Source organism: Theropithecus gelada, chromosome 4 (assembly GCF_003255815.1).
Source record: "Theropithecus gelada isolate Dixy chromosome 4, Tgel_1.0, whole genome shotgun sequence".
Classification (NCBI taxonomy): Eukaryota; Metazoa; Chordata; class Mammalia; order Primates; family Cercopithecidae; genus Theropithecus; species Theropithecus gelada.
In genome coordinates, this window is record NC_037671.1 from 45,964,293 (window position 1) to 45,986,268 (window position 21,976).

The window sequence follows — 21,976 nt, forward strand, 5'->3', positions numbered from 1 at the left end:
TAATGCTTATTTATGCAGTGACATCTAAATGACAGTTGGCCCTCTGTATGTGCAAGTTTCATATCTGGGGATTCAACCACCCATGGATCAAAAATATATATATTTTTTAAATTAAAAGGCCCAATACAACAATTCAAAATTATACAAATGAAAAAACAAGTCCAGGCACAATGGCTCACACCTGCAATCCCAGCACTTTGGGAGGCCAAGGCAGGCAGATCACTTGAACCGAGGAGTTTGAGACCAGCCTGGGCAACATGGCAAAACCCATCTCTCCCAAAAATACAAAAAAATTAGCTGGATGTGGTGGCACACACCTGTAGTCTCAGATGCTTTGGGGACTGAGGCACGATAATTGGTTGAACCTGGGAGGTGGAGGTTGCCGTGAGCTGAGATCGCACCATTGCACTCCAGCCTGGGCAACAGAGTGAGACTCTGTCTTAAAAAAAAAGAAAAAAAGAAAAAAAAGAAAAGCCCAGTGCGGTGGCTTTTGCCTTTAATCCCAGCACTTTGGGATGCCGAGGCAGGTGGATCACGGGGTCAGGAGTTCGAGACCAGCCTGGCCAACATGGTGAAACCCTGTCTCTACTAAAAATACAAAAATTAGCTGGGTGTGGTAGTAGTCACACCTGTAAAAAATCCCAGCTACTTGGGAGGCTGAGGCAGAAGAATTGTTTGAACCCGGGAGGCATGGGTTGCAGTAAACCGCGATCATGCCATTGCACTCCAGCCATTGCACTCTTGGGTAACAAGAGCAAGACTCCGTCTCAAAAAAAAAAGAAAAGAAAAACCAATACACTATAAGAGCAGTTTATATAGCATTTACATTGTACGTTATAGGTGTTATAAGTAATTAGAGATGATTTAAAGTATGCAGAAGGACATACAAAGGTTATATGCAAATACTACACCATTTTATATTATGGGAGTTGTGCATTTTATATATGGGACTTGGGATTTTGGCATTCACTGGGGGTCTTAGGACCAATCTCCTGCAGATATTGAGAGATGACAGTATTTCCTTAATGACTGAACTGTCTGTAGAAAAAAGGAAGCTAGTCTTTGAACTTATATACGTTAATCTATTTCCTTTATTTTCACTTGCTAAATTTTTATTATTTTTATTATTTTTATTTATTTATTTTTTTGAGATGGAGTCTCGCCCTGTTGCCCAGGCTGGAGTACAGTGGCCTGATCTCAGCTCACCGCAGCCTCTGCCTCCCGGGTTCAGGTGTTTCTCCTGCCTCAGCCTCCCGAGTAGCTGGGATTACAGGTGCACACCACCATGACCGGCTAATTTTTCTATTTTTACTGGAGACAGGGTTTCACCATATTGGCCAGGCTGGTCTGGAACTCCTGACCTCAAGTGATCTACCCACCTCGGCCTCCCAAAGTGCTGGGATTACAGCCATGAGCCACCATGCCCAGCCACTTGCTGAATTTTTTTGTATTATCTTGTTATGTGGAGTTGCCTAGGTATTTTATGCTTTTGCCTATTCCCTGTTTTCTTATGAGAGCAATAAAAGGAATAATTAAATTTTATTAATTTAGACCACTATTTTAATTTAGGGTACACAGACAGTTCCCAAAAATTCAGGAGCAGAATAACTGGTTTTCTGATTAATTATGAATAAAGTGTAGCAAGAGCCCAGGACTTCCATCCCTTTCTGACCAAAGCTCAGTAATTGGGCAGTGGCTGATTATCCCTGGTTGATACCTTCTCCTTCTCCAAGGAAAGTTGCCAAACTACCCATCTGAAATTTTTTTTTTTTTTTTCCTGGTTAGATGAAGGGAAAGGAAACAATGGCTTTGGTGTAATTTAAACCAGACTAAATGTTGCCTGGTAGAAGTTCTTAACCAATCTCTCTAGTGAATTTAATGATTTTATATTTTAAAACATAATTATAAAAATATAATTTTTAAATTATATAAAAATATTTTAAAAATTATATTTTTATAATTTGCAAAATACCATTGAAGTGCTTTACTCTTAGAAAAGATTTATCTTGGCCGAGCACAGTGGCTCACGCCTGTAATCCCAGAACTTTGAGAGCCTGAGGCTGGTGGATCACCTGAGGTTGGGAGTTCGAGACCAGCCTGACCAACATGGAAAAACTCCATCTCTACTAAAAATACAAAATTAGCTGGTCATGGTGGCTCATACCTGTAATCCCAGCTACTCAGGATTCTGAGGCAGGAGAATCGCTTGAACCCGGGAGGTGGAGGTTGCAGTGAGCTGAGATCGTGCCATTGCACTCCAGCCTGGGCAACAAGAGTGAAACTCTGTCTTAAAAAAAAAAAAAAGTTCTCTTTGGAGACTGAGGTGGGCCAATCACGAGTTCAAGAGATCTCAAGGCCATCCTGGCCAACATGGTGAAACCCCGTCTCTACCAAAAATACAAAAATTAGCTGAGCATGGTGGCATACACCTGTAGTTCCAGCTCGGGAGGCTGAGGCAGGAGAATCGCGTGAACCCAGTGGGGGGGAGATTGCAGTGAGCTGAGATCGTGCCACTACCTTCCAGCCTGGTGACAGAGCAAGACTCTGTCTCAAAAAAAGAAAAAAAAAAGAATTATCAAGGATTTAAGCTTTTTCATTTTTAAGTGTTATTTATAAGAAGGTGTTTGTTATTGGAGAATGGTTTTGAGCCCAATCTCTATAACAGATACTAAATTATGATAATTTGTGTTAAATTGGGGACTCAAAATGGACCATTAAGAAATGTAAATGGGATAGGGTAAAGCAAGTATGTTTCAGCATTTTTATATAGACACACTGAGAAATGCATCTTGCTTGAGTTTCTCCTGTAGTCTCTCTACTTTTCAAACCTCTTGAAGTAGGAATAGACGGGAAGGAAAAAATGACTAGAGGAAAACTGAGAATGGGAGAGACGTGGGAAGAAGAGTGAGGATAATGATGTTGTGGGATATCAAGTTTTAGAGATGTCTTGAGTTTCTGGTTTTATTTTTGTTTTTAATGTAGAAACCATTGGTTACAGCCATTAAGCTCTGTGTGTGTGTGTGTGTGTGTGTGTGTATGTTATGTGTATGTTTATATTCACCAACTTTGGTGGGTTGACAGTAACGAGGTTTTTACACTTTGCATGCTTCCAGGTCCTGGCAAAACTAGCCTGTGGACTAAACAAGCCCAACCGCCAAACCCTGGTTTCACATGGGTCAGTCCCACAGCTCTTCAGCCAAATGCCCATTCGCAAAATGTAAGTATTCAGGCAGCACGTTAAATTTCATTTATATCCATGTGTAGAACCTCTCTGGTTGTAGTTTCTTGTGTTAGTAATTAAGGACAGGAGCCAGGAGAAATAGGTACCAGGCAGTTAGAAGGAAGACAACACAAAACATTTTGAAACACACACTGAGACTTTTATTTTTATTTATTTATTTATTTATTTTTTAAGAGAGAGTTTCACTCTTGTTGCCTACACTAGAGTGCAATGGCGCAGTGTCGGCTCCCGCAACCTCCACCTCCCAGGTTCAAGCAATTCTCCTGTCTCAGGCTCCTGAGTAGCTGGAATTATAGGTGCTGACCACTACGCCTGGCTAATTTTTGTAATTTTGGTAGAGACAGGGTTTCACCATGTTGGCCAGGCTGCTCTCAAACTCTTGACCTCAGGTGATTCGCCCTCCTCAGCCTCCCAAAGTGCTGGGATTACAGGTGTGAGCCACTGCGCCCAGCCATGCTGAGACTTATTGAACCTTCAGTTCTGGGTTATCTGTGGCAGATGCTTAATCCTGAATTTTTAAAAAAATGAGCCAGGTGTGGTGGCTCACACCTGTAGTCCCAGCACTTTGGTAGGCCAGGGCAGGTGGATCACTTGAGCCCAGGAGGTCAAAACCAGTCTAAGCAACATAGTGAGACCCCATCTCTACAAAAAATAAATAAATAGGCCAGGTGCGATGGCTCACGCCTGTAATCCCAGCACTTTGGGAGGCCAAGGCGGGTGGATCACCTGAAGTCAGGAGTTCGAGACCAGCCTGGCCAACATGGTGAAACCCTATCTCTACTAAAAATACAAAAATTAGCTGAGTGTGGTGGTGGCGCCTGTAATCCTAGCTACTCGGGAGACTGAGGCAGGAGACTCAACTTGAACCCAGGAGGCGGAGGTTGCAGTGAGCCGAAATGGCACCATTGCACTCCAGCCTGGGTGACAAGAGCAAGACTCCGTCTTAAAAAATAATAATAATAGTAAATCGGCCGGGCGCGGTGGCTCAAGCCTGTAATCCCAGCACTTTGGGAGGCCGAGACGGGCGGATCACAAGGTCAGGAGATCGAGACCATCCTGGCTAACACGGTGAAACCCTCTCTCTACTAAAAAATACAAAAAACTAGCCGGGCGAAGTGGCGGGTGCCTGTAGTCCCAGCTACTCGGGAGGCTGAGGCAGGAGAATGGCGTAAACCCGGGAGGCGGAGCTTGCAGTGAGCTGAGATCCAGCCACTGCACTCCAGCCTGGGCGACAGAGCGAGACTCCGTCTCAAAAAAAAAAAAAAAAAGTAAATCAAGTTTTAGCTGTGTGTTTAACTTCCCTCTAGACTTTTTATTCAAGTCTGTTATTAAGTAACAAACAGGAATTTTACTTCTTTTCTTTCCTCTAATAGCAAATCAAGGTGTTCAGGGCTGCTGAATTTCAGCTCCCAAAGTAGGCATTAGAGAAGAAGCCAAGTCAAATGAACAGGTTGTGTCTACCAGTTGTGTGGCTTTGACAAGGACTTATAATATTGTAGAAAGGATAAGGTAAAAAGCAATAGTAAAAGTGCTGTCATAAGACTGCATAATTGATAAATGAATTGTACAGGTAGAACAAACTTCACAAAAGAAGGGAGTATTTGGAGAAGGATTTATAAAAAGGCATGGGATTTTGTTTTGCGATTTGGCACAATTTGGAGAGTCAGACTAAAACAGTAAAGCATTACTGATTTGGAGAACTTTTTAGCACAAAGAGGGGAAAGTATGAGATATTTTCAGTGAACTGGGACCTAAAGTAGTTCAGCTGCACCATATTGAGGAAGATAATGGAAATAGACTGAAAAGATGATTTAAAGACAGATTATAGGGAGCCTCAAAGGCTAGGCTAAAGAATTTTGACTTTTTTTTTTTTTTTTTTTTTGAGACGGAGTCTCACTCTGTTGCCCAGGCTGGAGTGCAGTGGTATGATTTCGGCTCACTGTAGCCTCCACCTCCTGGGTTCAAACGATTCTCCTGCTTCAGCCACCTGAGTAGCTGGGACCACAGCTGTATGCCACCACGCCCGACTAATTGTTGTATTTTTAGTAGAGACGAGGTTTCACTATTTTGGCCAGGCTAGTCTCAAACTCCTGGCCTCCAATGATCTGCCTGCCTTGGCCTCCCAAAGTACTGGGATTACAGGCATGAGCCACTGTGCCCAGCTGACTGTGTTTATATTTAGAGCTCACTGCAGCCTTAACCCCTGGGTTCCAGCAATCCTTCTGCCTCAGCCTCCCAAGTAGCTGGGACCACAGGCACATGCCACCATCCCCAGTTAATTTGCTGGAGTACAGTGGCACAATCTCGACTCACTGTAACCTCTGCCTCCTGGGCTCAAGTGATCCTCCCACTTCAGCCTCCCAAGTAGCTGGGACTACAGCTGCACACCACCACACTCAACTAATTTTTTTGTATTTTTTTGTAGAGACAGGGTTTCGCCATGTTGTTCAGACTGTTCTCAAACTCCTGGGCTCAAGTGATCCACTCGCTTCGGCCTCCCAAAGTGCTGGGACTACAGGCGTGAGCCACCACACCTGGCCTTAATTTTTTTTGTAGAGTTGGGGTCTTACTTTGTTGCCCAGGCTGGTCTCAAACGCCTGGACTCAAGCAGTCTTCCCGCCTTAGCCTCCCAAAGTGCTAGGATTATAGGCATGAGCCACTGTGCCCGGCCAGATTATATATTCTTAAGTAAAGTTTTAGCCATGGAAGGGATTTATTTTGTGTTTGGGATTTTAATCCCCAAACAGGACAGCAGATATTGTACAATTGAAAGTTTTATATACAGTTTACTTGATAGTTAATCAAGGACTTTAGCCTTTTGGTTATGTTATTGTTAATCTTCTCCTCAAATTTTAACTCCCAGAGTAACTGAATTCCCAGAATATATGCTCTCATTTGTCCTGAACCTTTTGGAAAGCTACTTACAAAGTAGAATGTCTTATGTTTGCTGCTAATTAGATATTTATGATGTGACCTATCAATTCTTTGTCTCCTTTGTTATCAGCCGTAATCTTGGAGGAAAGCTAGGGGCCTCTGTCATTGAGATCCTAGGGGTAGAATACATGGGTGAACTGACACAGTTCACTGAATCCCAGCTCCAGAGTCATTTTGGGGAGAAGAATGGGTAAGTGATTCATTTTTTTTTTTTAATCATAAACTTTATGGAGATGCAACATTCAAATATAGACAAAAGCATCTAGTAAAATCTAGACCTATCTTTAGGTTAACATTTGTTTCTTGAGATAATTTCACTGGTCCTTCTTGCTTTAAAATCTTGGGTCACTATGGCCTATCAGTCTAGACTAGTTTTTTCCATGTACCTGGGTGGTTGATAGATAGGATTTGTTACTTTGATGCCCGAGTATATACTAATTACATCATTCATGCATGCTGAGATGCTATGTTCTCTTAAAATGCTTGTGTTTAATGCCCTAGCAAGCACACACACACTTGGGGATATGAATCAGTGGCTTGCTTGGCATTTTTCCAAAAATACAAATGATGACTTGGCTTTAGAAAGTAGAACCAGTGTTCTCATTGTCCATATATTGCACTGGAATTCACTGAGAAGGGCAGGATTTTGTCAGAGGTCTAGTACACTAAATTTTGGACAAGGTTTTAGTTATTTGGTTTTGTTTTAACAAGAATAATCATTTAATTTCACCTTAACGTTTTTTGCTGGTCTTATTAGGTCTTGGCTGTATGCCATGTGCCGAGGGATTGAACATGATCCAGTTAAACCCAGGCAACTACCCAAAACCATTGGCTGTAGTAAGAACTTCCCAGGAAAAACAGCTCTTGCTACTCGGGAGCAGGTAAGCAGGCATTCTTGACAGAACAGTACCTCTTTTAAAGGGGTCAGCGAGTAGGTTTTGGTAGCTGTGGAAGGTTTAATAGGTTAGAGGAGACCTTTATAAAGTATGAAGAAAATAGATGTTCTTTCCTTGGGTTGAAAATTGACTAGTTTATGATGATTACTTTTTTCTCTTTCTTCCATCGAGATAAAATGGAATTTCTCATTTGTTTAGTAGATGGAGACTTGGAAAGCCTAGGATATTATGCTTCAAGTTTGGGTCTTGTCTTTTTCTCAGAGCTGGAACATGCTTGAAAGTCACCTGATGACAAGCCAGCAGGAAAAGAAAATGAAAGGCTTGAGCTAGGGCAGGACAGAAGGACTGGGAACATTTCTATGATCTGGTGATCCTTTGATTATGGGGAGTCTTTTGTGCACAGTTCTGTTTGGGAGAAAAGAACAAATACACCATCTAGTTCTTAATAGACTTCGAGTGTTTAAATGAAATATTAAAGTCTCAATACTTTTTTAGGTACAATGGTGGCTGTTGCAGTTAGCCCAGGAACTAGAGGAGAGACTGACTAAAGACCGAAATGATGTAAGATTTTCTTTCTTTATTCTTGGGGTGGGCTTTGCGATTTACATATCAGCTGCTCTTTACCTTATGGAGCAGGAACAAAGACAGAAAAAAGTATTAGCGGCCGGGCGCGGTGGCTCAAGCCTGTAATCCCAGCACTTTGGGAGGCCGAGATGGGTGGATCACGAGGTCAGGAGATCGAGACCATCCTGGTGAACATGGTGAAACCCCGTCTCTACTAAAAAATACAAAAAACTAGCCGGGCGAGGTGGCGGCGCCTGTAGTCCCAGCTACTCGGGAGGCTGAGGCAGGAGAATGGCGTGAACCCGGGAGGCGGAGCTTGCAGTGAGCTGAGATCCGGCCACTGCAACTCCAGCCCGGGAGACAGAGCGAGACTCCGTCTCAAAAAAAAAAAGAAAAAAGTATTAGCATAGGAAATATCTGTTTTCTTTCTTTTTCTTTTTCCTTTTTTTTTTTTTTTAAAGACATGGTCTCACTATCTCCCACACTGAGTATCATGGCTCACTGCAACCGCGACCTCCCAGGCTCAAGCTCTCCTCCCAACTCAGCCTCCTGAGTAGCTGAGACTATAGGTGCATGCCACTACAACTGGCTAAATTTTTTTATTTTTTGTAGAGACAGGGTCTTGCTAGGTTGCTCAGGCTGGTCTTGAACTCCAGCCAAGGAAATTTTAAGAAATCTTTTTTTTTTTTTTGAGACATAGAGTTTTCCCTCTCGTTGCCTAGGCTGGAGTGCAGTGGCATGATCTTGGCTCACTGCAACCTCCGCCTCCTGGTTCAAGTGATTCTCCTGCCTCACCCTTCCAAGTAGTTAGGATTACAGGCACACACCACCATACCCGGCCAGTTTTTTTGGTATTTTCAGTAGAAACGGGGTTCTACCATATTGGCCAGGCTGGTCTTGAATGCCTCATCTCAGGTGATCCGCCCACCTCAGCCTCCCAAAGTGTTGGGATTACAGACATAAGCCACTGCGCCCAGCCAGTAGTGGCAGTTTTAAGCACATTTTATTGTGTATATGATGTTTACAACATGATGCTATGGGATACATATAGTAAAATGGTTACTGTAGTGTAGCAAATTAACATATCTATCATTTCACATACTTTTTTGAAAAAAAAAAAGTAGTTAAAATCTACTTAAAATCCCTAATAGAATTTTATTAACTATAGTCCTCACTTGTACATTAGCTCAATAGACTTGTTCACCCTACGTGTCTGCTACTTTATGTCATTTGTATCTCCCCATTTCTTTCTCCCCTCCCCCATCCCAGGTAACCACTGTTTTATTCTCTGTCTCTGTATATTTGACTTTAAAAAAAAAATTCTGCCGGGCGCGGTGGCTCAAGCCTGTAATCCCAGCACTTTGGGAGGCCGAGACGGGCGGATCACGAGTTCAGGAGATCGAGACCATCCTGGCTAACATGGTGAAACCCCGTCTCTACTAAAATACAAAAAAAAAATTAGCTGGGCGAGGTGGCGGGCGCCTGTACTCCCAGCTACTCGGGAGGCTGAGGCAGGAGAATGGCGTGAACCCGGGAGGCGGGGCTTGCAGTGAGCTGAGATCCGGCCACTGCACTCCAGCCTGGGCAACAGAGCCAGACTCCGTCTCAAAAAAAAAAAAAAAAAAAATTCTGAACATTTACATTTTTCTTTCTAATGTTAAAGACATCTGATGATTAGTTTCTCTCCTTTTTTTTTTGAGACTGAGTTTTGCTCTATCACCCAGGCTAGAGTGCAGTGGAGCAATCTTGGCTCACTGCAACCTCCGCCTCCCAAGTTCAAGTGATTCTCCTGTCTCAGCCTCCCGAGTAGCTGGGATTACAGGTGCCTGCCACCATGCCCGGCTAATTTTTTTATTTTTAGTAGAGATGGGGTTTCACCATGTTGGCTGCGCTGATCTTGAACTCCTGACCTCATGCGATCTGCCCATCTTGGCCTCCCAAAGTGTTGGGATTACAGGCATAAGTCACCACACCTGGCAGTTTCTCTCCTTTTAAAATAGCTTTATTGACATATACTTTACATACCATAAAATTCAACCATTTAAAATAGTTCAGTGGTTTTAGTATATTGCAGAGTTCTACAACTATTCTACAATCAACTTTAGAGCATTTTTATCACCCCCAAAAGAAATTCTGTACCCATTACCGGTCACTCCCCATTTGTCTCCCAGCTACCCCCCAGCCCTAGGCAACCACTACATTGCTTACTGTTCTGGACATTTCATATAAATGTGGTCTTTTGTGACTGGCTTGAAGTCTTTCACTTAACATGTTTTCAAGGTTGAGCCGTATTGTAGTGTGTATCAGTACTTACTCTTTTTTTTTTTTTTTTTTTTGAGACAGAGTCTTGCTCTGTCACCGGGCAGGAGTGCAGTGGTGCAGTCTTGGCTCACTGTAACCTCCGCCTCTCAAGTTCAAGTGACTCTGCTGCCTTAGCCTCCCAAGTAGCTGGGACTATTGGCACACGCCACCACGCCCAGCTAATTTTTGTGTTTTTAGTAGAGACAGGGTTTCACCATGTTGGCCAGCGTGGTCTTGATCTCTTGACCTTGTGATCCTCCTGCCTCGGCCTCCCAAAGTGCTGGGATTACAGGCGTGAGCCACCACGCCTGGCCAGGACTGACACCTTTTTATGGCTGAATAATATTCTATTGTATTAATATGTACCATATTTTGCTTATCTGCTTATTAGTGAATGGACATTTGAGTTATTTCCACTTTTGGCTATTATGAATAATGTTAATATGAATATTCATCTACAAGTTTTTGTGTAGATATCTGTTTTCTTCTCAGCATATACCTTGGAGTATAATTTCTGGGTCATATGGTAACTCTATGTTTAGCATTTTCAGGAATCGCCAGACTGTTTTCCACAGTGGCTACACCATTTCACATCCCTACCATCAATATAAGAGGGTTCCAATTTTTCCACATCCTTGTTACTGACTTTAAATTTTAGCCATTCTAGTGGGTGTGAAATGGTATCTCATTATGGTTTGACTTATATTCTCTGATAATCTTTTCATGTGCTTGTTGGACATTTGTATATCTTTGGGAAATGTTTGTTGAAATCCTCTTCCTGGGCCGGGAGTGGTGGCTCAAACTTTCGGAGGCTGAGGCAAGTCACCTGAGGTCAGGATTTCAAGGCTAGCATGGCCAACATGGTGAAACCCTGTGTCTACTAAAAATACAAAAATTAGCTGGGCGTGGTGGTGGGCATCTGTAATCCCAGCTATGCAGGAGGCTGAGGCAGGAGAATTGCTTGAACCAGGTGGAGGTTGCAGTGAGCCGAGATGGCGCCATTGCACTACAGCCTGGGCGACAAGAGCAAAGCTCTGTCTCAAAAAAAAAGAAAAGAAAAGGAAAAGAAAAAAAAAAAAATCCTCTTCTCGCTTTTAAATTGAGTTGTCTCTTTATTATTGAGTTTTAACATGTCCCTTGTCAGATATGTGATTTGCAAATAATTTCTCCCATTCTATGGGTTTTCTTCTCACTTTCCTAATGGTATTGTTTGATGCATACTCTTCTTTTGAAATGTCTTGGAGTTCTACAAGTCAACTGTACATGTCAAGAATAGTCCAAAACTGCTTGTTTGCTTTTTAGCTGGAATTGGTGGTAAATGTTTATTCCTTTGGTAGGCATCATAAAGAGGGATTTGATCTAGTTGCATTATCGCCCTGTTCAGCTTTTGCCCACTAGGTGGCACTTGTTTCTCATCTCTCTATAAGCCCCTGGGGCCTTTCTTTCCACTTTTTTTTCCTAAGAGACAGGGTCTTGGCTGTCATCCATGCTGGGGCACAGTAACACAACCTTAGCTCACTGCAGCCTTGTAGCCTCAACCTCCTGGGCTCAAGTAATCCTCCTGCCTTAGCCTCCTACAGTGCTGAGAGTACAGGCATGAGCCACTGTGCCTAGCCTTTTCTTCCCACTTTGTATCCAGAGGGGATCCCTGAAAATCTGTCTTTAAGCTTCAAAGGACTTTATGCCAAAAATAATTCAGGACATAGCACATCCTATCACTTCACTGTTTAAAACATTCCAGTGGTTTCCCTTCACACTTAAGGCATATTAAGGAATTTTTAAAAGTAATTCTATAAAGCCAAATATAATCTAATTTCTTGCTACTTCTCTGACCCCATCTTTTATCTTCCCCTCACTTATTCTAGTCTCCACTTCATTGGCCTCCTTCCCTTTATCTAACACACTAAGCTCTTACTTCAGCACTTCCCGTTTCTTTGCCCTGGAGACTGTTCATATATTCTTAATACCTGCTTCCTTGCTTTATTCAAATCTCTGCTCATGTTTTACCTTCTCCAGGAGGTCCTCCCTAGTTACCTTGTCACAGCAGCAGCCTCCATCACTCTCTGCTTTATTCTGTTTTTCTTCATAGCACTCATCTCTGTGGTCATTTGTTACATGTCCATTTTTTATTATCTATAGTTCCTACTACAACATAGGATCCATGAGGACCTGGACTTTATTTTGTTCTCTCCTGCATCTCTAGGCACTGTCTAGGCATGCAGTTATAGTTGAATAATTTTAGTCAACAAGGACTCCTTTGTAATTGCCAATTTGTATTCCCTCAAGATATATAAATCTGTACAGATGTATTTTTTATCCAAAAAGTAGTTCCTGCTCTTAGCTTGTTTTCCTTAGGAGTACTTCTTCTCACTAGCATCTTTTGATAGGGGTCCCTTATGTAGAATTTTCACCTTGTATTTCTGCCTCTTGACCATTATGTCTCAGTTTGCTGAGATTACAGTATTCAGATGCTTCAGACTTCATTGAAAAGTGAGTCATGATCTTGCTCTCCCAAGGCAGGCTCACTACATGGTATCCTCTCAGATAAGCTGTAAAAAGGTATTGGTAGAAACTTCTGGAATTAGTGGTGAATGTTTGTTTACCATAAGAGCCCCAGGGCAGGAAACAAGATACGACTTGAAGGCTAGTTCCACTTTGCTTTCAATTACTTACCTGAAACCTTCCTTCAGTCACAAAATAGTATCTAGTATTGTTTATATTTGTTATAATTGTCCTGCTTAGACACCATGAAAAACATTCAGGTGAGTCCCATTTTCATTTGTTCTGTCCTGTTCCCATCATCTGTCAAAATATCCCAGATACTCCGATGTTCCATAATCCAAATTATGTCTTCTTCAGTTACTTTTTACACCCAGAAATAGCATAAACATTTTTTTGTGGAACCATATAATCAGATTTCTATTCAGAAAATGCATTCTGTTACATATAGATTCTTTTTTTTTTTTTTTTTTTTTTTTTTGAGACAGAGTCTTGCTCTGTCGTCCAGGCTGGAGTGCAATGGCGCCATCTTGGCTCACTGCAACCTCAGCCTCCCAGGTTCAAGCAATTCTCCTGTCTCAGCCTCCCGAGTAGCTGGGATTACAGGCGCCTGCCACCACGACTGGCTAGTTTTTTGTATTTTTCAGTAGAGATGGGGTTTCGCCATGTTGGCCAGGCTAGACTCGAACTCCTGACTTCAGGTGATCCACCCGCCTCAGCCTCCCAAGGTGCTGGGATTACAGGCGGGAGCCACCATGCCTGGCCTCTTTCTCTTTTTTATATTTTATCTTTACTCTTTGCAGAACTCAGTTTACCTTTATTCTTGACTTTGAAACTACTGTTTCCAAACCATTGTCACCCTGGTTCTTTTAATTTCCTCTCCTGCAGTTCAGCACCTAGAATTCAGATACTCCTCATAACTTTATTTCTGGTCTCCATCCCTTCCCACCCACAGAATGACAGGGTAGCCACCCAGCTGGCTGTGAGCATTCGTGTACAAGGAGACAAACGCCTCAGCAGCCTGCGCCGCTGCTGTGCCCTTACCCGCTATGATGCTCACAAGATGAGCCATGATGCATTTACTGTCATCAAGAACTGTAATACTTCTGGAATCCAGACAGAATGGTGAGTTCTTTTCTAGCTCATCTTCTCCGAAGAGACTTATGCCCTGTCTTTGCTCTAAAAGTAGTAGGCATCTGAGCTTTTCCATCTGGGATAGACTCTGACTCAGACTACCAGTACCTGTTACTCTGGGAGAAAATACAGTACCAACCTCAGAAACAAGATAGCTCAGCACAGATCCTTTGCCTACAGCTGATACATTCCAGTTCCCAGGAGAAGGTTAGACCCTTACCCTGTATTGGCTTGGTCAGGGAAATGATCAGTTGCACTTGGAGAACAGGGCTCAAATTTCAAGGATACATTTGGGAACTTCAAACTACTTGATTGTTCTATCTTAAAAGCATCTTTCTTGATTATAAAGGTGACCTGTGTTCACTGATAATCTCTATCTGACATCCCAACTCAGTTAGAAGCTCCACTGCTATTATACCGAATGTCATATTCATTAGTAAACTTCACTTCTGTTGGTCATGAAATATAAGCCTCTTTTTGGAGCATCTTCATTTTCTGTCCAGATATTAATGATTTTCAGGATTGGAATCCTTTAATTACATATTTAATAAAGCCCTTACTTTTTTTAAAGTATTCCAAATTCACAATAGAAATATAATTATGAGAGAAAGATAAGTCGGTTGCTCACAGATGTATATTGGAGATTATACAAAATAAAATCAAAGTTTAATCACTTAAGTTATTACTTACCTAAATATATTGGCAGTACAATTATATGTACAGACCTATAATATGGTGGAGTCTCTTAGTCTTTGTTCATAGGGCCAGGCACAGTGGCTCACGCCTGTAATCCCAGCACTTTCAGAGGCCGAGGCAGGCAGATCACCTGAGGTCAGGAGTTCAGGACCAGCCCGGCCAACATGGTGAAACCCTGTCTCTACTAAAAATACAAAAATTAGCCAGGCATGGTGGCGGGTGCCTGTAATCCCAGCTACTTGGGAGGTTGAGGCAGAAGAATTGCTTGAACCCGGGAGGTGGAGGTTGCAGTGAGCCCAGATCATGCCATTGCACTCCAGCCTGGGCAACAAGAGCGAAACTCCATCTCCAACAACAACAACAAAAATAAATAAATACATAAAGTCTTTGTTCTTAGAATAATTTACTTAATACTTCCTGATATATTTATTTTCAAATACTGAAGTTTTACAAAACCAAATAACAACCATGGTACTAATGTACACATGAAACCTTATCTGAAAAGTTATAAATTGACAAACTACCACGAATACTACTCACCAACCGTGTGAAACTCCGTGATGCACAGGGAAGCATAAAAATTATCTGATTATAAGACTGTCCCAAAGCATGACACCTGAGCATAGTGGGATACTTTTTTTTTTTTTTTTGAGACAGACTCTCGCCCTTGTCACCCAGGCTGGAGTGCAGTGGTGCGATCTCGGCTCACTGCAATCTCTGCCTCCTGGGTTCAAACAATTATCCTGCCTCAGTCTTCTGAGTAGCTGGGATTACAGATGCCCGCCACCACACCTAGCTAAGTTTTGTACTTTTAGTAGAGACAGGGTTTCTCCATGTTGGCCAGGCTGGTCTCAAACTCCTGACCTCAGGTGATCCACCCACCTCGGACTCCCAAAGTGCCGGGATTACAGGCGTAAGCCACTGCGCCCAGCCGATACTTTAGTAACTTTAAAATGACATTTACCTTTTACCTCATTGAAGGACTAATCTGTACATAAAAGCATGTTTCATCTTCTGAAATTCAGCTCGTGAAAATTTGAGTGATTAGACACAATAAGGAACTTTATGACAAAAATTTGTTGTTTTTTTTTTTTGAGAGGGAGTCTGGCTCTGTCGCCTAGGCTGGAGTGCAGTGGCGTGATCTTCGCTCACTGCAACCTCCGCCTCCTAGGTTCAAGCAATTCTTCTGCCCCAGCCTCCCAAGTAGCTGGGATTACAGGCGCGTGCCACCACACCCAGCTAATTTTTGTATTTTAGTAGAGATGGAGTTTCACCATGTTGGCCAGGCTGGTCTCGTACTCCTGACCTCATGACCTACCCGCCTTGGCCTCCCAAAGTGCTGGAATTACAGGCGTGAGCCACCACGCCCAGCTATGACAAGATTTCTTAAAATGTTTCTGAAATTGGGACTAGTAACGAAAAGCAGTTGTGGAATTTCATTCTCTAGAAATTCCAGAGTGGTAAGTCAGTCAGGGTTAGGTAGTGCCCTGTTTAAAAACGGGATAATGGCTAAGAGGATTTTTTCAAGTCTTTCTAGTCTAAATATTCTAAAGCTTTTTGTTATCCTGAATAAAATTTCTTGCCCCAATCCTGAATTACAGCAGCTTTCCAGCGGTACCTTATAAAAAACAATAATTTCTGGCTGTCGGGAGGTGAGTGGTTACTAAATGAGTGGTTCTTGAGACATAACATCAGCATCACCTAGGAAATTAAATTCTCTGTCATCCCAGGTCTGTTAATCTCTGATACACATTAACGTTTGAGAACCACTGCAGTTAAGAACAATTTCTGTGGCAGAACCAGAATCCTAGTCATCTATGGATTAAATCTGTCCTATGGTGAAGTAAAAGAGATACAATTCATGGACTTAGCAATAGGTCACTATTTTAATATTCTAAATTGCTAATCATCTTATTTCTTTACTTTCTGTATAGGTCTCCTCCTCTCACAATGCTTTTCCTCTGTGCTACAAAATTTTCTGCCTCTGCCCCTTCATCTTGCACAGACATCACCAGCTTCTTGAGCAGTGACCCAAGTTCTCTGCTAAAGGTGCCAGTTACCAGCTTAGAAGCTAAGACCGAGGGAAGTGGCCCAGTGGTGACAGCCACTAAGAAAGCAACCACGTCTCTGGAATCATTCTTCCAAAAAGCTGCAGAAAGGCAGAAAGTTAAAGAAGCTTCACTTTCATCTCTTACTGCTCCCACTCAGGCTCCCACTATCAATTCGCCGTCCAAGCCCTCATTACCTTTTCAAACCAGTCAAACTACAGGAACTGAGCCCTTCTTTAAGCAGAAAAGTTTGCTTCTAAAGCAGAAACAGCTTAGTAATTCTTCAGTTTCTTTCCCCCCACAAAATCCATGGTCCAACTGTATAGCATTACCAAACTCTTTACCAACAGAGTATCCAGGCTGTGTCCCTGTTTGTGAAGGGGTATTGAAGCTAGAATCCTCTAAAGCAACCCCTGCAGAGATGGATTTGGCACACAACAGCCAAAGCATGCATGCTTCTTCAGCTTCCAAATCTGCGCTGGAGGTGACTCAGAAAGCAACCCCAACTCCAAGTATTCTAGCTGCTGAGGACCAAGTGCCCTGTGAGAAGTGTGGCTCCCTGGTACCAGTATGGGATATGCCTGAACACATGGACTATCATTTTGCATTGGAGTTGCAGAAATCCTTCTTGCAGCCCCACTCTTCAAACCCCCAGGTTGTTTCTGCCGTATCTCATCAAGGCAAAAGAAATCCCAAGAGCCCTTTGGCCTGCACTAATAAACGCCCCAGGCCTGAGGGCATGCAAACATTGGAATCATTTTTTAAGCCATTAACACATTAGTGCTGCCCTCAGGCTTGCTTTTAGGATTTAATATTTTTTATCTCTACAGATCTTTAATATTTTATCTTTACAGATTTCCCTGAGAAGGGGAATTATGAAATTTTTAATACAAAAAATAATCCATTTAGGTGGCGAGTTACAGTCCCATCTCTTCACAGGCGTGGATTCTAATCCCACTGCTGATAAGAGATGTAAAAATTCATCCCACCATTGAGTTTTTAATCTTTAGCATTTAGGGAGGCAGTGTCATATAGTAAAGTGTGGGCCTTGGAGTCTAAGAGACCTGGTTGCAAACTTAGCTCTGCTTATTACAATGAGGGCCTTGAACAAGTCATTTTCTTCACTTTCTCATCTGTAAAATGGAGATAATGCCTTACAGATTATGGCAGATTAATAACAATGTATTCAAATTATATAACTTGGCCGGGTACAATGGCTCACGCCTGTAATCCCAACACTTTGTGAGGCCAAGGCAGATGGATCACCTGAGGTCAGGAGTTCAAGACCAGCCTGGCCAACATGGCAAAACCCTGTCTCTACTAAAAATAGAAAAATTAGCCAGGCATGTTCTGGGCACCTGTAATTCCAGCTACTCAGAGGCTGAGGCAGGAGAATTGCTTTAACCCTGGAGGCAGAGGTTGCAGTGAGCTGAGATCATGCTACTGCGCTCCAACCTGGGCAACAGCGCAAGACTTCATCTCAAAAAATAAAAAATAAAAAATACAGGCTCATGCCTGTAATGCCAGCACTTTGGGAGCCTGAGGCAGGGAGATCACAAGATCAGGAGTTTGAGACCAGCCTGACCAACATGGTAAAACCCCATCTCTACTAAAATTACAAAAAAAATTAGCCGGGCATGGTGGCGCACACCTGTAATCCCAGCTACTCAGGAGGCTGAGGCAGGAGAATCGCTTGAACCTGGGAGGCGGAGGTTGGAGTGAACTGAGATTGCGCCACCGACCACACTCCAGCCTGGGCAACAGAGCGAGACTCCGCCTCAAACAAAAACAAGAACAAACATAAAGTTGCCACAGAAAAGGGACCAAGTTTTAAAAAGGGTTATAAATGTAATGAGACTTGCATAGTTAAAAAGGGATTTTTTTTTTTTTTTTTTTTTTTTTTGAGACGGAGTCTCCCTCTGTCGTCAGGCTGGAATGCAGTGGTGCGATCTCAGCTCACCGCAACCTCCGCTTCCTGGGTTCAAGCAATTTTCCTGCCTCAGCCTCCCAAGTAGCTGGGACTATAGGTGCATGCTACCATGCTCAGCTAATTTTTGTATTTTTAATAGAGATGAGGTTTCACCATGTTAGCCAGGATGGTCTTGATTGCTTGACCTCATGATCCGCCTGCCTTGGCCTCCCAAAGTTGCTGGGATTACAAATGTTAGCCACAGATCCGGGCCCCCGAAAAAAAAGGGATTTTAAGAAAAGCTCTCTAGGCTGGGTGTGGTTCCTCATGCCTATAATCCCAGCATTTAGGGAGGCTGAGGCGGGTGGATTGCAGGAGCTCAGGAGTTCGAGACCAGCCTAGGCAAGGTGGCGAAACCCCGTCTCTACTAAAAAAAATTAGCTGGTCATGGCAGGCGCCTGTAATCCCAGCTACTCGGGAGACTGAGGCAGGAGAATCGTTTGAACCTGGAAGGTGGAGGTTGCAGTGAGTTGAGATCACGCCACTGCACTCCAGCCAGGGTGACAGAGTGAACGACTGTCTCAAAAAAACAAAAGAAAAACTTTGTAGCTCTGTGATGGGCAGTTCAGATAGTACATTGACCAGATTTACATGTTTTCAGCTGGAGAATGTGAGGTGAAGCCTTGAAACCCTAAAAGTGATACGGTAACTAGGGCAGGTCTCTCTCTACACAAAAGCGACTTAGTAAACAGTGAATTTCATACAGGTAAACCCTATTATACCCTCAGTTCTAACCATTGGCCTATCTCTTGCATTTTGTTCTAATGTAGAATTAGATTGCTACTTGACCATTTCAGGAACTCTGTTTAGATAAGTCATAATCAAATCTTGCTGGGCACGGTGGTTTATGCCTGTTATCCCAGCACTTTGGGAGACCAAGGCAGGTGGACCACGTGAAGTCAGGAGTTCAAGACCAGCCTGGCCAACATGGCGAGACCCGTATCTACTAAAAATACAAAAATTAGCCGGGTGTGGTGGCAGGTGCCTGTAATCCCAGCTACTCGGGAAGCTGAGGCAGGAGAATCACTTGAACCTGGGAGGCAGAGGTTGCAGTGAGCCAAGATTGCCACTGCATTCCAGCCTGGGTGAGAGTAACTGTCTCAAAAAAAAAAAAAACAACTCTAGATCATCTCTAGAACATTGCTACTCCCAAGTATGATTTGAGGAACAGCAGCCTCAGTATCACCAGGGAACTTGCTAGAAACAGTCTCAGCCTCACCACTACTCCCACTTAATCTATTAACAAGATTTCCCAGAGTGAGGCAGGCTCGGTGGCTCATTCCTATAATCCCAGCATTTTGGGAGGCTCAAGCGGGCAGATCACGAGGTCAAGAGATTAAGACCATCCTGGCCAACATGGTGAAACCCTGTCTCTACTAAAAATACAACTGGGCGTGCTGGTGTGCACCTGTAATCCCAGCTACTCTGGAGGCTGAGGCAGGAGAATTCCTTGAACTTGGGAGGTGGAGCTTGCAGTGAACCGAGATTGTGCCGCTGCACTCCAGCCTGGCAACAGAGCAAGACTCTGTCTCAAAAAAAATTTCCCAATGTGTATCTTAAAGTTTGAGAAATGCTGATCAAAAAGATACTAATGACCAGGTGTGTAGAGGACATTTTCTTAAGCCCTTAAGTACAAATTTAAGAGTTAAGTGCTTCAGCCATTAAGGTTACTGGCTTGTTCATCTTTCCCACTGGAGTATAAATATTTAGTTTAGGGTTTAAAATTAGTTACGTAGCTTTTTGTACTTGTCCATGTTTATACTACTGTTTTTTTTTTTGAGATGGAGTCTCGCTCTGTCACCAGGCTGGAGTGCAGTAGTGCAATCTTGGCTCACTGCAACCTCCGCCTCCCGGGTTCAAGAGATTCTCCTGTCTCAGCTTCCTGAATAGCTGGGACTCCAGGCAAGCACCATCAAGCCCAGCTAATTTTTGTATTTTTAGTAGAGACAGGGTTTCACCATGTTGGTCAAGCTAGTTTCGATCTCAACCTCATGATCCACCCACCTCTGCCTCCCAAAGTGCTAGGATTATAGGCATGAGCCACCATGACCGGCCTATAGTACTGTCTTCTTATTCTCCTTTCTTGTGTGTGAAAAGTCAGCTCTTTTGGCTTTTCCGTTATGATAGGGGAAACTTGAATTACACAGGGAACTCAAGAAGAACTGAAGTAGGTGGTGCTGGGTGAAGTGGGCCCAGAGAATGGTGTACACATCCCTCCCATACATATACCCAAACTTCTTTTTTTTTTTTTTGAGACGGAGTCTTGCTCTGTCGCCCAGGCTGGAGTGCAGTGGCCGGATCTCAGCTCACTGCAAGCTCCGCCTCCCGGGTTTACACCATTCTCCTGCCTCAGCCTCCCGAGTAGCTGGGACTACAGGCGCCCGCCACCTCGCCCAGCTAGTTTTTTGTATTTTTTAGTAGAGACGGGGTTTCACCGTGTTAGCCAGGATGGTCTCGATCTCCTGACCTCATGATCCGCCCGCCTCGGCCTCCCAAAGTGCTAGGATTACAGGCTTGAGCCACCGCGCCCGGCCACTTCTACTTTTTTTATGTGATGGAGTTTCCCTCTTGTCGCCCAGGCTGGAATGCAATGGCATAATCTCAGCTCACTGCAACCTCTGCCTCCCAGGTTCAAGCGATTCTCCTGCATCAGCCTCCTGAGTAGCTGGGATTACAGGCATGCATCATTACACCTGGCCAATTTTTGTATTTTTAGTAGAGATGGGGTTTCGCCATGTTGGCCAGGCTGGTTTTGAACTCTTGATCTTAAGTGATCCACCTGCCTTGGCCTCCCAAAGTGCTGGGATTATAGGTGTGAGCTACCGGGCCGGCCTCAACTTCTTTTTATCTTATTTATAAATTGGGAGGTGGGGTTCTATATTTAGTTTGAAGAGATGAAGAAGATTTGAAAACCACTGGATCTACCAGGAACTTTTTTCTTCAAAAATATTTTCTGCTTTTATGATACTTGAATATCTAATAAAAGACAATATTTAGCCAGTCACGGCAGCTCACGCCTGTAATCCTAACACTTTGGGAGGCTGAGGTGGGTGGACTACTGGAACCCTGGAGTTCAAGACTGGCCGAAGTAACATGGCAAAACAAGTCTTTACAAAAAATACAAAGACGGTGGTTTATGCCTGTAGTCCTAGCTACTCAGGAGGCTGAGATGGGAGGATCACCTATCTGGGAGTTCGAGGCTGCAATAAGCCATGATTGTGCCACTGCACTCCAGCCTGGGTGACCATCTGAGACCCTGTCTCAAAAAAAAAAAAAAAAAAAAAAGACTACATTCACTGTATACATGGCCTTTTCCCCCTAACTAGATATGTACCTTCTTAAAGGCAAGGATTCTTCATAGTGCTTTGCCCATAATAGGTGCTGATATTCATTGGATGAATGTATATAGTGAAGAATTTTAGATCTGATTACCACAATTGGGACCATAAACATGTATAAACTCCTTGGGAGTCTGCTTTATATACTTTTTATCCCCCTAAATGTTTCATTAATGTTGCAGAGAGGCTCACTGGTTTCTGGAGGTGTCTTATTAATTATTGAAATATGATTTTCTAAAATTTCCTTTATAATACAGGCAAAAGATAAGTAAACTGTAGACAAAGCTTTCATCTCTATCAGCAGCTATACAGAGGAAGTAAACAGCTTAGCCCCTAATACAGGAGGAAGTTGTTCA

General features: G+C 43.1%; 1 protein-coding gene across 3 annotated transcripts in view; it reads left to right on the forward strand.

Annotated features, from left to right (window-relative positions):
- The window catches only part of POLH (DNA polymerase eta), a 37,077-nt gene extending 19,701 nt beyond the window's left edge, over positions 1-17,376 (forward strand). For 2 of the 3 annotated variants that reach the window (XM_025381733.1, XM_025381734.1), the window contains 6 exons: positions 3,114-3,217; positions 6,246-6,365; positions 6,933-7,056; positions 7,567-7,632; positions 13,391-13,560; positions 16,200-17,376. In XM_025381733.1, the coding sequence (XP_025237518.1) occupies positions 3,114-3,217; positions 6,246-6,365; positions 6,933-7,056; positions 7,567-7,632; positions 13,391-13,560; positions 16,200-17,094 (1,479 nt within the window). In that variant the 3' untranslated portion in view covers positions 17,095-17,376. The remainder of the gene's footprint in view (positions 1-3,113; positions 3,218-6,245; positions 6,366-6,932; positions 7,057-7,566; positions 7,633-13,390; positions 13,561-16,199) is intronic. The other variant, XM_025381735.1, reaches the window with a different exon arrangement.
- The last annotated feature ends 4,600 nt before the right edge of the window (positions 17,377-21,976 follow it).